Source organism: Pimephales promelas, chromosome 3 (assembly GCF_988280905.1).
Source record: "Pimephales promelas chromosome 3, fPimPro1.hap1.1, whole genome shotgun sequence".
In the NCBI taxonomy this organism is placed as follows: domain Eukaryota; kingdom Metazoa; phylum Chordata; class Actinopteri; order Cypriniformes; family Leuciscidae; genus Pimephales; species Pimephales promelas.
Genome location: NC_142771.1, coordinates 42,683,601 through 42,697,181, shown reverse-complemented (window position 1 = coordinate 42,697,181; position 13,581 = coordinate 42,683,601). Strand labels below are relative to the sequence as shown.

The following is a 13,581-nucleotide window of genomic DNA, read 5'->3' as shown; positions in this document are numbered from 1 at the left end:
AAATAAAACTACAAAAAAACCGCTCCCCAACCCAAAAACGTAATTTGTCAAAAATGAAATCGCAAGGAAACAAAAATAATGGATTTGAGCAGCAGAATGAAGCATCTGTACAGAGGGTCTAAATGAACTGATTCCTTCTCGTGTGTCTGAGACGGTAACATCTGTCTGGAGATCAAATCAAACGAATGCGGCAATTCTCAATCCGCAGATAATACATCGTTATAAAAACGTTGCATTATTTAAACAAGAACGATATGAAATGTAGCACTACGTTTAATAACGATAGTGTATATGGTGAAAGTCCCAATGAGTGTTTTCCGTATAATAATGTTGTGAACGGGCATGTGGTCTCTGGAGTCTGCTGTGTATTGGTTCACTGCGCTGGCTTCAGGCAACTGTATTTACTGAGAACCATCCTGATGTTTTTTGGGTCTTTTCATCCTCAAACAGACTTATGAAAACAGGAACCCGGAGGGCGGCAGAGTCCGAGGAAACTAATACACAGACTCCAGTCCGGAGACGAGGGGATTTGAACTCCCTCATCATCTTCCTTCAGATCGATACGGCCAGAGCTAAATCTAGCAAACCTCTGAATGGAAACTGAACTCGGACATGATGGTTGTAAAACCAGATGTGCTGTGATTTCCTGCAACCAACAGGAAAACACACGCTGACACACCATGTAATGCGGGTTACAGGACGGGCCGTGACAAACCAACGTTACAGGGCGAAAACAAGTCACCGCGACCTGGAACAAAAGCTGAGAAAAGCACGAGTCATTGGCTCATCTTGCACGCTCCTGATGTCCTGACCACATCACATGTGTGTATTCCAGGAAGAGATGTGAGTGATGGTACCCGTCACCGGATCACTGACTGCTAGTGGCGTGTGAAGGTTTATGGAATGTGAACTGACGGGATAAACATCACCTCCAGTGTCAATCTTTTTTTTATTATTATTAAAATCACAGACTAGAAACAAACAAAAAAACACTTTATTTGACAGTGTCCTTGTTGAATGTACTTACAGTGATAAGAGTAAATTATGCAAAATGGGCGCTTTTCACATTTCTGGGGTTTGTCATAGTTGGGTAAACGTCTATAGCGATATAAATGTGTTCTCATTTTTGCAAAAAAAAAACAAAACAATACAAAAATCATTTCAAAAGAGTGAAAAAAGATTGACAAATTTGCTCTCAGCTGTTGTATTAGAAACTTTTTGTAATTTACTGCCATGGTAATATAACAAAGTGTGGTGTTATAAACATGATGTTCATAACTGTGGAAACGTGTCATCACAGTCTTTGAACAGGGTCTATTTATCTATCTATACAAAAAGGAAATCGACCATTGATATGTCACTTGTTTTTTTTGTATTTAATTCTGATTATTTTATTTTGTATTATGATAGGATAGTTTAGCATGTTATGTGTCTCCGGATCTACAGTGGAAACAAATTTCCTCTTGAGGACAAATATAAAAAAAAAATCAATCTAATCTATCTATAACATGCATCTACTGTAATACCAAACCAAAACCTGATCCTATAGTAAGTACATGCTGTTCATTAATATCACCCAACCCAAAACTCTCAACTCTAAATATAACTTAACTTGATTAAATATAACCAAACAAATACTATTCAGTATCCAACCATTTCAACACAGTGACACTTGCTCAACCAATGGTGGGACTAGCTTTATGTTTATGTTTTTACCAATGGCATTTGAGGGGAGTGGTCGGAAAACCAGTGTTTATGCATGTCCAACATTTGAATCAGAATTCACTAAATCTGAAATAAAATACAGAAATACAACACAGGAAACTTAATAGGATCATTTTTGTATGAAGTAATGAGTAGTGGTGAACCGACAAGAGTTTTTAATTGCCAATACCATATCTAGAGTACATGTTGGCTGATATCTAATTAAATTACATTAAATTAAACAAAAATTTAACTCAACAGTGAATGGACAGACCTGTGGCACAGCAGTTTGTACACATGCTTATTTACAACTGTCATTTATTTCAGTGGTCAGCTCTAAACAGAGGTCAAAATATGCCTTGTGATCTGATCCTTCAAAGCTAATGCGAAATACAGAACGCACAATATTTATGATCGAATAACTTGAGATGGGAGATGATTTCAATTCCGTCCTGTGCAATGTCCCAATCTACACTTCCAATTACATCCTGTAACTCTTCACTCTATTCCAGACACGGTCGTTACCGATTATTACACAATCGAAAGCACATACATCTAGGGCTGGGCGATAAAACGATAACGATAATTATCGCGATATAATTTTTCTTGATAAAACGATATCAAGAGGTCGATAAATGATCGATAATGTTTATGCGCCAAAAGCGGAACGAAACACTTTGAGCGAATCAGATCACAGTATACACTTTACAGGTGCTCTAAGTTTGGATCGCTTAAAACATTGATTTTGATGCATTTCACATATTTAGCGCTTGTTTTAGGCTCGTGGTCATAATACTAATTTCCGAGAAGTTTCCTTAAAGCTATCTGTAGCAGCAATGGACACATTCCCCCAGAGTTGTTGAGCTGATTGCAACTAAACAGAAATGTAGAGCGTCCAATAGGAAGTCTAGCTAGTAATATTGCCACAGGTGGAAAAGTGAGGGGGAAAAAAGGGTAATATGATATAATAAAAAGAATGATTTTTGTAATGTTACCAATATACAACACTGGTCAACAATTTGTATGCTCTTCCAACAACATTGCTCATTCAATAAATCATAGATTAACTATTCCAGGTGATATTCATCATAGCCTAATGAAACCTTCAGAAGTAAGAGCGGAGTAGGAATATTCCCGGATCTGAAAGCTTTAGAGAGTTTCAGAATCTGAGATTTCCTATTCAAAATTTTAGCCGTCTCAAGGAAGTACTGAATTATTACAGCGGTGAAATTTTGAAACCTTAAAAGCCCAGCATTGCAATTTTTTTCATGATCCAATACATCATCAATATCAATACTTGGGATATCTCTGAGGGTTGAGGTTAAAAGAAGTTATTGGCTTCATAAATAGCATTAACTTTAATCAGCTGTCAATATATTTCCAGGGATCTTTTCAAGTCCATGAGCTGCGTTTCACTCTCAGTGAGTTGAAGGGGGCTACTTGAAATGGAGATAGTTTGGGCCGTAGAGATGTGATGTACTCTTGGCAACAAAACTGCATCATGATTGAATCTCAGAAGAGAAACAGATCAGCCAACCTCGTCCTTTAAGAGCCAGCTGATGAAGGATGTGTCCACCGAACAGGCCACGCTCAACAGCACGGCACTGATAAACTCCATTGAAATTGTTTTTAGCGAGATAATTGATCATTGATATCAAACCACCTGTAAAAAAAATGGTTGTTTCCATTGGCTGAGCAGGTAAAAACAACTGTCACTCAAAACAGAAAAAAGACAGATCGCTAAAGTTGTGTCGCTAAAACTCTCAATTGTTACGTTTTTTTCCTATTATTTAGCTTTTTGGTTGTGAAACATGATCTTAATAGTTGAAAATGGCACGATAAACTCTTTTGAAATTGTTCATTAATATCAAAACACTAATAACACTACTGTCAAAGACACACTGATTATAGATCGCTTAAGGTATTGTTACCATACCCGTTCGCTAATATATCAATGCAGATTGGAACATTTCCCCATGGATTGTTACAGTATGCCCATATGGCATTAACTTTTCTTAGCTTGTTTCTCTTGCTAGGAGCCAATAAATATGGTTTAGCCATGCTGACAATTTACATTTAATCTTGGGGTTTGACGAGCCCACTGAATCCACAGTTGGGGGCTAGCCTATCGAATGGCTTCCCACAGACTGGAGAGCGAAGCGGCGGACACAGCAGGCACCAGAAACCCGCTGATGACCAAAATGGAGGTGTTATGGGCTCATGAATACTGTCTAAATAACACATGCCTGTTGCACCAGTTTCAGATAAATTTTAGCCGATAGATGCTACCTGCACCGCGGCGACAAAACCAGCAAACAGAACTGTAAAGCGGTGTGGTGCACAACATACAACTAACCCCAATTTAAACATCCCAAGGAAAAAAGAAAGCACCCTACGGTTCCCAATAAAAGGCCCCAGTCACAATGGGCTTGGAAATTTACTCTCTTCAATCCGGCAGCCTGTGGCTTTCAGATGCTTTTTCCAATGAAAATGATTACATTTTTAAGGAAATCCCGCGGTGGAAAGTTGCACATGAACGTAATGGCTAAAAAGTTTCCAAATTGAATCCTTGTCGTTTCGTGTTGCGAAAAAGCATGCGATTTCTTAAAAAAAGTAATGCAAAAAAGAAAAGAAAAACAACCATCACCTGTAACATTATTCTACTTAGCAAAACCAAATAGCGTCAGAAAGCAGCGTTAAGGAAGGGAAAGGACCCCCTACCTGAGCGTCGCGCTTCCTCCAGTCCTGTGTTTGCGTTTGCTGTTGGACCATGGCGGCCCTCGCCTGCTTGTCCAAACTATCGATTTCCCGCTGGTGTTCCTGGACCAGGCTGTCCTTCTCGGCATTGTGTGCCTGGAGTAGGTGCGTCCGCTCCTGTTCATGCTGCAGTTTCAGCTCCACAATCTGATTGGACAACAAGGAGTAAGACTTCATCAGCAGAACATCCCTGTCGTCATGACAACTTGTGCATGGCTCAGCGAAGAAAACAGAACAACACAAGAAGCTTACGCAAGTTTTTGCATCACTATGACCTCACGTGTTGTTGTCCTGCCAATTATGACGAGCTAACATCTCTTTCAGCTCTCATTAGAACGAAGAAATGTCGCACAGAAGTGGAGACAAAAATTGGCTTACAATTATGGCCAATATCATCGTCATAGAAGACCAGGGAAGCAAGAAATGACCTACCTATAATCCCCTTTATTCCAACAGACTGCAAATAAAAGAAAACACTCCCCATCCATTCATTTAATTGGAATTTTCTTGTCCGTCCATACTGTCATGATGTATATACCGCAACTCACAGTTACTAATTAGTCCTTTACCGAAGTGTCGCGCTGTCAAAAAATGGAAAATTAAGAGTCTCAGATATTCCAATTTGCCCGGCATCCCTGCTAACTCTTATTGAGAAAAAGAAAAACCCAAAGTGGTCCGGATTGAAAGCAAGAAGGAAAATGTTTAAAGAGCACAAAAGTGCATTAGCAGTGGCATTATCTCTCTGACTCGCACCTGCTGTGCGGTGAGTCGAGCCTCCGTGTCGGTTCCCAAGGTCCGTTCCCAGTCTCCTCTGGATGGGATATGGTGACCTTGGCCGTCCAGCCCCCCGTCGCCCAGTTAGAGGCCCGCATCCCGCAGTTTTCCAGCTAATCCCCCCACATTGTGTGGCTCGGCACCCTACCTGGCCTGCCAGCTAGAGGCTGCTGTGGTGCTATTGAGTCTAGGTGATGAATGGGATCTTGATTCCCCCAGCCAATCAGGCACAAGGCCACAAAAGATGCTTCAAACAGCCCCAATTCTAGAGATTTGGGTAGGCATCATCGATTTCACCCTTCGACAGTAGAGGAGGAGAAGTGGATGCAAGCAGACGACTCTAATAGGGCGAAACTCAACAGCCAACAGAAAGAGCCTCCGCTAATTGATCAGGGACCAACGAAGGGCGCAACTCTCCAGTCTTAAAGCAATACGATGGATTTCTTCAAAACACCCCATGCATTAAAATCCTAATCTCGTTTCTCGATTCTGAGATCTCGCATTCCAATTCAACCGCCAGATTTGCAGTATATAGACGTTATAACAGATGAATAGCCCGTCATCAGTGATTACCTCGGCGTACAGCTTGCTGTGATGGGTTAAACACGTTTTAATATCCTAGACTTGTATCTTGATTCTGAGATCTCTCACTACAACCCATTCGCCAAATTTGCAATATGTACACGTGATAACTTGGATCAGTGATTACCTTATTTTCAAGCTCGCTGTGATGGGTTCAACCCATCGGACAAGCGACAAAGGCAAGGCTTTGGTTTTGACAAATCTGAGTTAATTTTTTTCGACGCAGGGTGAAAATCCACGCCAAAAACACGCCGATATGACAGTGGGAGAGCGAAGGGTGGGGGGAGAGATTGAAAACATTGAAACGTCACAGAATGGGCTGCTGGGTGCCGGGCTCTTAAAGCGCTAGCGCTGAATGGCTGCTGTCGCCGGGCAGATGTGATTAGCGCCCCCTCCTAGAGCGCCAGCGTTCAATTCATGAGTGAAGCAGCTCTCTATCAGACAGAAGGATCTCAGTAGGGGATCTCTTTGAAGACGGAGTGGGGGGAAATATATTCAATTATTCAAAAAGTACAGATACTCCCAAAAAGGACCATTCTGTCTTTTTGTTTGTGTGGCTTTTTCTGAAAAATTTCCATACATTTTAAGACCTTCAATTTTACTCTACATTTACATAAACTTCCATTTACTTTATATTAATTGTGAGATAGCACGACTAAACAGTCTTAGTTTCTTAGGGTGGGGACGAAGCACAAGAGAATTAATTGCGTGACTAACCCAATGCAAGTTTTATCTAGTGGGATTCCATAAACTAAACAACTAAACTACACAGAATCCCACTATTCGCCTATGCAATGATTAAATTCAGGCAAACTTAAGCATACGACCTCTTTGCACAAATATAGCCTACATAATGAAAAACTGATACAAAAATGTAATAGCATTTTAATACTTTTTAAGGGCCTTAATTTTCTCCACACTTATTTATCAATTTTTAATACTTTTTAAGACCCCTGATTTAAAAGGAAAGAGTGCCCATGAGATGGACTGTTTGGTTGACGTGGATAAGTGAGTGGGATGCTGTTAATGTCATGTACTTGACTCCCTACTTGTTGTGACCTCAGACATCAGCTCAATGTTGCCAGAGTGACGTCAAATGGCGAGGAGGTCAAAGAGAAACAACACTTCTATAGAACTGCACTCTTTTAAAGTCCAATTGAAGAGGAATCCTGGGGAATGTTTCTTTGTGTTGGCATGAATAGCTAAAAGTGACCCTCGGAGCACAGGCCACTAATTAAAGCAGCACTAAACATCTCAGCTCCAGCTCTCACGGGCCAAATATCATTAACGGGAATTCTTGAAACTCTTGATAGATCAGTGCAATGTCTGCTATTATATCACAATATTGGGTAAAATCATGTCCATTTCAGGGCATAGTTGACCCTTAATAAAATAATATTAAGCAAAATTTAGACACATTTTCAAGACAATTGTGATTTGAAATTATGTAAAAGTACTTATTTAGCATACTTAAAATGTAAATATATATAATTTTGAAAAATCTGCTTATTAATGCACATATACGAATGGGGAAGAATGGATTTAAAGTAATTATCAAGCAAAAAAAATATCCTAATGTCAAAAATCTTAATAAAATTGAATTTTTATTAATCACTTTTCACACTACTATGACATTTTATGACCGGTCTGGCCAACTTTAAGTTGTTCCGGGTGAGTGATATTACAGCTTGACCAGTTTAGACACTAAATATTATTGAGGGTTTGTTACCTTGGCAACTGTATCTGTCACAGATTCATAAACAATTCTATTATTATATATGATATGATCACAGCAATTGACAACACATGTAGGCAAAGTCTAGAGGACCAATGGGTGGCGTTTTTTCATTATTAATTTTTTTGTGGTATTTGCTAAATTAATTACCAAAATGAAACTCACTACCAAATGAAACACCTTTTAACTAAAACAAATATAATGTTTTACAAATAAAGGGCTACATGTAACATTTTGAGCCCCACAATAATAGCAATAATAATAATAATGTCTTATTCACCAAATATAACTATAAAAGTGTCCTTTTAGTACAGATTTTTTTTGTTTGTATTGTTTTTGCCGCTTGTAATATTTCAGGCATGATAATAATTAAAAGTAGTTGTAATAATTATAATATTTTTTTCTCTATTTACTGATCTAAATCTAATTTAGATCAAAATTTGTTTCTGCTTTTTGCTAACTAGAAAAAAAGTCCCAAGATTATTATGATACTTGATATGATACATAGATGTTAAATTTCAGCATACTCAAAAAAAAAAAATCATAATATATTTTCTCCATTTCTACAGAATTCAATTTTGATAAAAAAAAATAAAAAATAATAATAAAAGTATTTGCCTTTCTATGCATTTTCAGTTATTTAATCAATAGACATAGCACTAACTGATTGGCCTGGTGTTCAATGCTCAACACCTTGATGCTAAATATATATATCTATTAGACTTTGTAACGACTCCAGTTATTTATCCTTGGTCTAATGTTCAAAATTCAACACATTTATTTTCTAGAAAAGCTCCTGATGTTCCTGTGAATGATTAAGTCTTGACTGTGCGAGTGGGAACAATAGGAACATGAACAGGAATAACCACAGGACACTAGCATACCAAGAACTAGCCTTCCCTTTCACAAGCCTCTTCCCATCCCCAATCTAACCTATAGCCGCATACCCGCTAGTCTGAATTTCTGAACTTTGATGAAGGATGAGAACTGTAGATGTGTTTGAGGCTTCCACGAGATGTGAGCGGCACATGAGGAGGTTTCGTGGCTGAGGGGGGTGTACTGGATCAGAAATAAAAAAGTTTAAATAGTGTTTCTTGTGTTAATTTAGTGGAAAAACATGCCTTGAATATTTTTTACCAGGTTTTTATACTTGAAAAGTGGTTGTTTGTCAACATAAACTTTATAGAGTGCAACAGTCAGGTTACGGGCATAAAAAAATCCATTCGGTTTCTCTATAGGGAAAGTGATTTTTAATAATAACTTGTAAACCTTTAAAGACAAAGCTACTGTGCGCTACGAGGTTGTTTATAAATGGTATTTGTTTCTGTCAGCCTACATTAGTTTAACTTAGTTTTAAAATAATCGTGTTTAACAGTGGATTTTCTGGTGAAAACTACATTACCCATGATGCTGTACTGAAAAGTCCACCAATCAGAGTCGACACAAGCTAAATTCACCAACAGATCTCGTTAGCTCTGCCGCTTTCAACATACTGAAATATTTTAATATATTTTGCAATAAACTTTATATATATATATATATATATATATATATATATATATATATACTTGTATTAGTGCTGTTAAACGATTAAAATATTTAATTGCGATTAATCGCATTAGTATAGTTAACTCGCGATTAATCGCAATAAAATTCTAAATGTCTCTTGATATTTTTTGAAGAGGGGGCGGAGAATTCAAATCAGCTGTGTGTGTGTGTTTGGGCATCATCAAGTGGTATTTCAGACTGGGCGTGCTGTGATCGCGATGATGATAGCTCAGTTCACAACGACAAAACACACAGATCAATTTGGTCTTGTCAATGAATTTGGCAACTTTTTACGAGTGAACTTTCCATTCAGAATCTTATTGGCATCCATTTCGGTGTCTCGTGCTCGTCATCCACTCAAAACGTAACGTTAACCAACTATTTGGCCGGCTCGCAAGCCCAAACGAGTGTGTGCGGCGTACCTGTTGTTTTGTTTTCGGTCTAGCTAGATCTGCTTGCGCTTTGGTTGACGAAGCAACAAAACATCCTCGTGCGGCGCAAGTCATTGAAATGAATGGGTTTCATAGCACAGCGCTGCACATGCCGCGTCATGTGAAAAAAAAAAAAAACTACAAAGTTTGCTCGACCAAAAAGACGGTTAATCGCGCGATAAAAAAAATTGACGCCGTTAAAATGGGTCTGCGTAAACGCCATTAATAACGCGTTTAACTGACAGCCCTAATATATATATATATATATATATATATATATATATATATATATATATATATATATATATATATTATATACACACTTTATTCATTTCAACCAGAGGTAGACAGGATTATATGAGTATTATATTTTTCTGGAAACTTTTTACTTTAACTTCACCACACTTGAAAAACAAATATGGCACTTTGCACTCCACCACATATCTATCCAGGTGTTTGAGTAGACAGTAGTAGTGTCAGTCAGTGGGTGATTTTGGTTGGAAATGAAAGTCAGATTGACGCCAGAACTCGACTGATGTTGGTTTCTGACGTCAACCCGATTTTCTTTTTCAACCACAATACAAAGTCTCTCCAACGTTGGAGATTAACGCCAATCTGTCGATGGATTCTGACAACCTGACATGCATTTTCAACGCTGGTATTGGTTTTCTAAATGCGAATTTTGTCATTGTTTTGGATCACAGTAGCTTATACTGTAGATGACATATTCATGCTAAAGCCAAAACGCTTTAAATAGGGCAATATTTGAGGGAAAAGCACTTTGTGTGTCGGAAACCATTGTGGATGTTATTGAGCGCACTCAATCAATCTTAATCTGGAACTGTGTTCTAGAAATACATTTCATGAGGCATTATAACTCTCATGAATATGTTTCGTGACCTCAACTACAGTGGTGCACATTGAATTTGTCATTAAAAAGTTATAACGCCTCATGACAGCCAATGTCAAAACCAACCACCTGATAGTTTAATGTAATGTTAACCCATAAAGCTAGGTGACAGGTTATGATGTATTGGTTTGTCAAAGGGTCACAAAGACATCTCAAACAATGTCATATTTGCATTCAAAATGTCATATTTGAGCGAATGACACTTAATTACAGTCGTCATAAACATGCATAAAACCTGCTTCATATTCATGACGTGTGTCAGGTAATAGTGTTACAACAAGCAAAACAATAAGTTTGATGAACTACAACTGGATTTCATGATCAAATGAATGACTTTGAGTCAAAGGGGGATTTTGGATTCTGCTGGCGGATTGAATCTTTCACAACACAGAAAAAAACAAAAAAAAACAAAAAAAAAAAAAAACAAACAGCTTATTGTCTGTCCTTTCTTTTGGATTTTAAGGCTTTTAGTGTAGTTTTCTACAGTATATCGTCCCGCTCTGGTCATTCTCACCCACGATGAGAAATTCAGCAAGGAATGTATTTGTCTCGGTTTTAAATAACCTGAGAAAAAGGAAAAAGCAAAGAGCGCCCACAATGCACTGTGTGGGCAAGTTCACAAGTAATGAGCTGCCACAAGTACAAGGTCAATAAAGCTGCTCTTCAACAATGGAACATTACGGTAGAAATAGTACACGAGTTTTGTTCGTCAAAGTGGGATCAGTGAGTTACTGAACAAACAATCACTCTGACCTGGTGTCATTTTTCATATTCCAGACATAGATGAAAGAGAGAACCGTGTGAAGATTGACGGTAGTTTGATTGTTTATTTCTTTAAAAGTATGTAGTACTTGATATGCAGTTTTGATATAATTGTGTTCCCTGGGACTAGTCACAACACTTGCATATCTTTGCCCTATTGTTGACTTGATTGCTTCTATTGTTCTCCGCTTTTGGATAATAGCGTCTGCGTAAAGTCCCCCTGTGGTGAAAATCAAGCTTTTAATGTTGTTTATGTGTATGTGGTGTTTTTAATATGAGTATTTTCTGCTTAAAACTGCAGTGAACCAAAGACAGTCTCAAAAACACGCTTTGAAATCGCTGGTGTATCTGACGTCACAAACCACCTTGTAACCAATCAGATCAACGTGTGATCGTCAACCAGTGGATCTCTGAGGCGGGGCTCATTTACATATTCACAGAACCTAAATGAGGCAAGGGTGTCGAGTTACATTCAAGATATGTCTCATATACACTGGTTATGTGATATAAACCGTTTATAAAGTATGTATTGGGAGATATAAACTCTTATAAACAATTGCGGGAAAAAAGTCAGAATTGTGAGTGAAAAAAGTGTTTATATGTTATCTATGTAAAATGTTATAGGTTTAAATACTAATACATTATGCCCTCTATTATCTATGAATATTACGTAGATCTATTGTTTACATCAAATTTAATAGTAGACTAATAATTGCAGGTTTCATCAGTCCAGTCTGTCGGTTTACTGGATAAACATCTGTGTTTAGCTTAAAAGATCGTCTTCGACAACATACTTCTGTAAAAAATGATAAATATTTAGATTAAAACTGCATCTGTCTAAGGGGAAAAACCTGTGACTGACTTTATTATGGTTATTTTAACAGCTTTTAATGTACTCTTATTATAAAAAAGAACTTAAGTAACCTTTTGGCAAGGAGACCTCAGAACTCTGAAACCAAAAAAGAAAAGAAATTTTTTTTTGCTCAAAACTAACTGAAATGAAATTAATAATTGTAAAAATAATAACATATTTATAACTCTTGCACAAGTGAGACTTGCAGAAAAAAAAAATGTATGTCAATGTCGGCTTTGAGCCAAAATGATCGGAAATTCATGAATAAATCTGCAAAAATATATTATATTATAAATCAAATATCTAACTATTCAGCTTCTCATATGATCATTTTACATAAAATCCATTATTTGGCGACAATGCAATTAATCTGCAATATAATGTACTGCTAAATTGCAATATGATAACACTATTTCACTGTTCAAAGATAAACACATTCCTCTCAATAAAAAGGTAGCATCTTATCAGTTGATTGGACTTTGATTAAATGGAGAACAAATTACATGTTTAATCAGGTGGAACCGGAGACTGAATGCAGTGATGTGATAAGGGGTTTTAAATTGTGGAAACAAACCCTGCGACAGCCCGTCCAATCATTAGATTTGAATATGAACTGTAATAATGCGGGAGTCAGAGGAAATGATTGGTTGGTCACAGGTAATGTGATGTAAATGAACTGAGACCTGCTGCTCGCATCTCCGCTGTAACTCCTCCATCTGCAAGCCGAACTCTTTACACTGCTGCTCTCGCAGAGACTTCGAGCGGATCAGATCACACTCCACTTTCTCCATCTGCAATCACATGTTCAGCAATATTTCAGGATCTTTTACTTCACTGTATGCAGAAACAATTATGCGATTTTAGCCATATCGTGATTAAACTTTACCTCATGTAAACACAACACTTCGATCTAACTGATGCGATTGTACACAGCAAAACCCCCAGTGTTAAATTAACACTTTGAGTGATGATTGAGCATCATTGAAGACACCCGATGAAAACAAGCAGCATCACTGAAGGAGAAAACCGTAATTTTATGTCACCATTGTGGAGATCAGTGTTTGCTTTAGTCGGGCTCTTGACCCTTAAATCATTAACTTTAGATTTTGTTTGGCTGCAGTACATGAGTTATAACAGCCAGATGAACACATAGAAAAGGTGATCTGATGGTGTTTTTTATTAAAAATCCGTTTGTTCATCACAGTGCATTAACTAATGCTAACAAACACAACCTTAGATGTTAATAATCTAGTAAATGTTGAAATTAATACTAACTGAGATTAATAAATGCTGTAGAAGTGTTGCTCATTCTTAGTTCATGTTAACTAATGAACTGTATTGGAAAGTGTTACCAATTTCTCATTAAAAGTTAGGATGTGCAAGTCAAGGCCATGTCCCGCTATCCAGAGCACTTTCCTTTCTGTGAAGCCGTTGCAAACAGATGAATGCAAATGGCCAGAGAGAAGAGAAAGAGAGGGGGAGTTGAAGACTTTGATGTGGGTTGGATCTTGGACACATGACGATC

The 13,581-nt window shown here is 37.6% G+C and overlaps 1 protein-coding gene across 2 annotated transcripts in view; it reads right to left on the bottom strand.

The window, feature by feature from the left end:
- cep112 (centrosomal protein 112) overlaps window positions 1–13,581 on the bottom strand; it is a 242,407-nt gene that overhangs the window by 106,249 nt on the left and 122,577 nt on the right. For both annotated transcript variants that reach the window (XM_089128934.1, XM_089128935.1), the window contains exons 19-20: window positions 12,740–12,847; window positions 4,426–4,608 (exon numbers count right to left, since the gene is read on the bottom strand). In XM_089128934.1, the coding sequence (XP_088985060.1) occupies window positions 4,426–4,608; window positions 12,740–12,847 (291 nt within the window). The remainder of the gene's footprint in view (window positions 1–4,425; window positions 4,609–12,739; window positions 12,848–13,581) is intronic.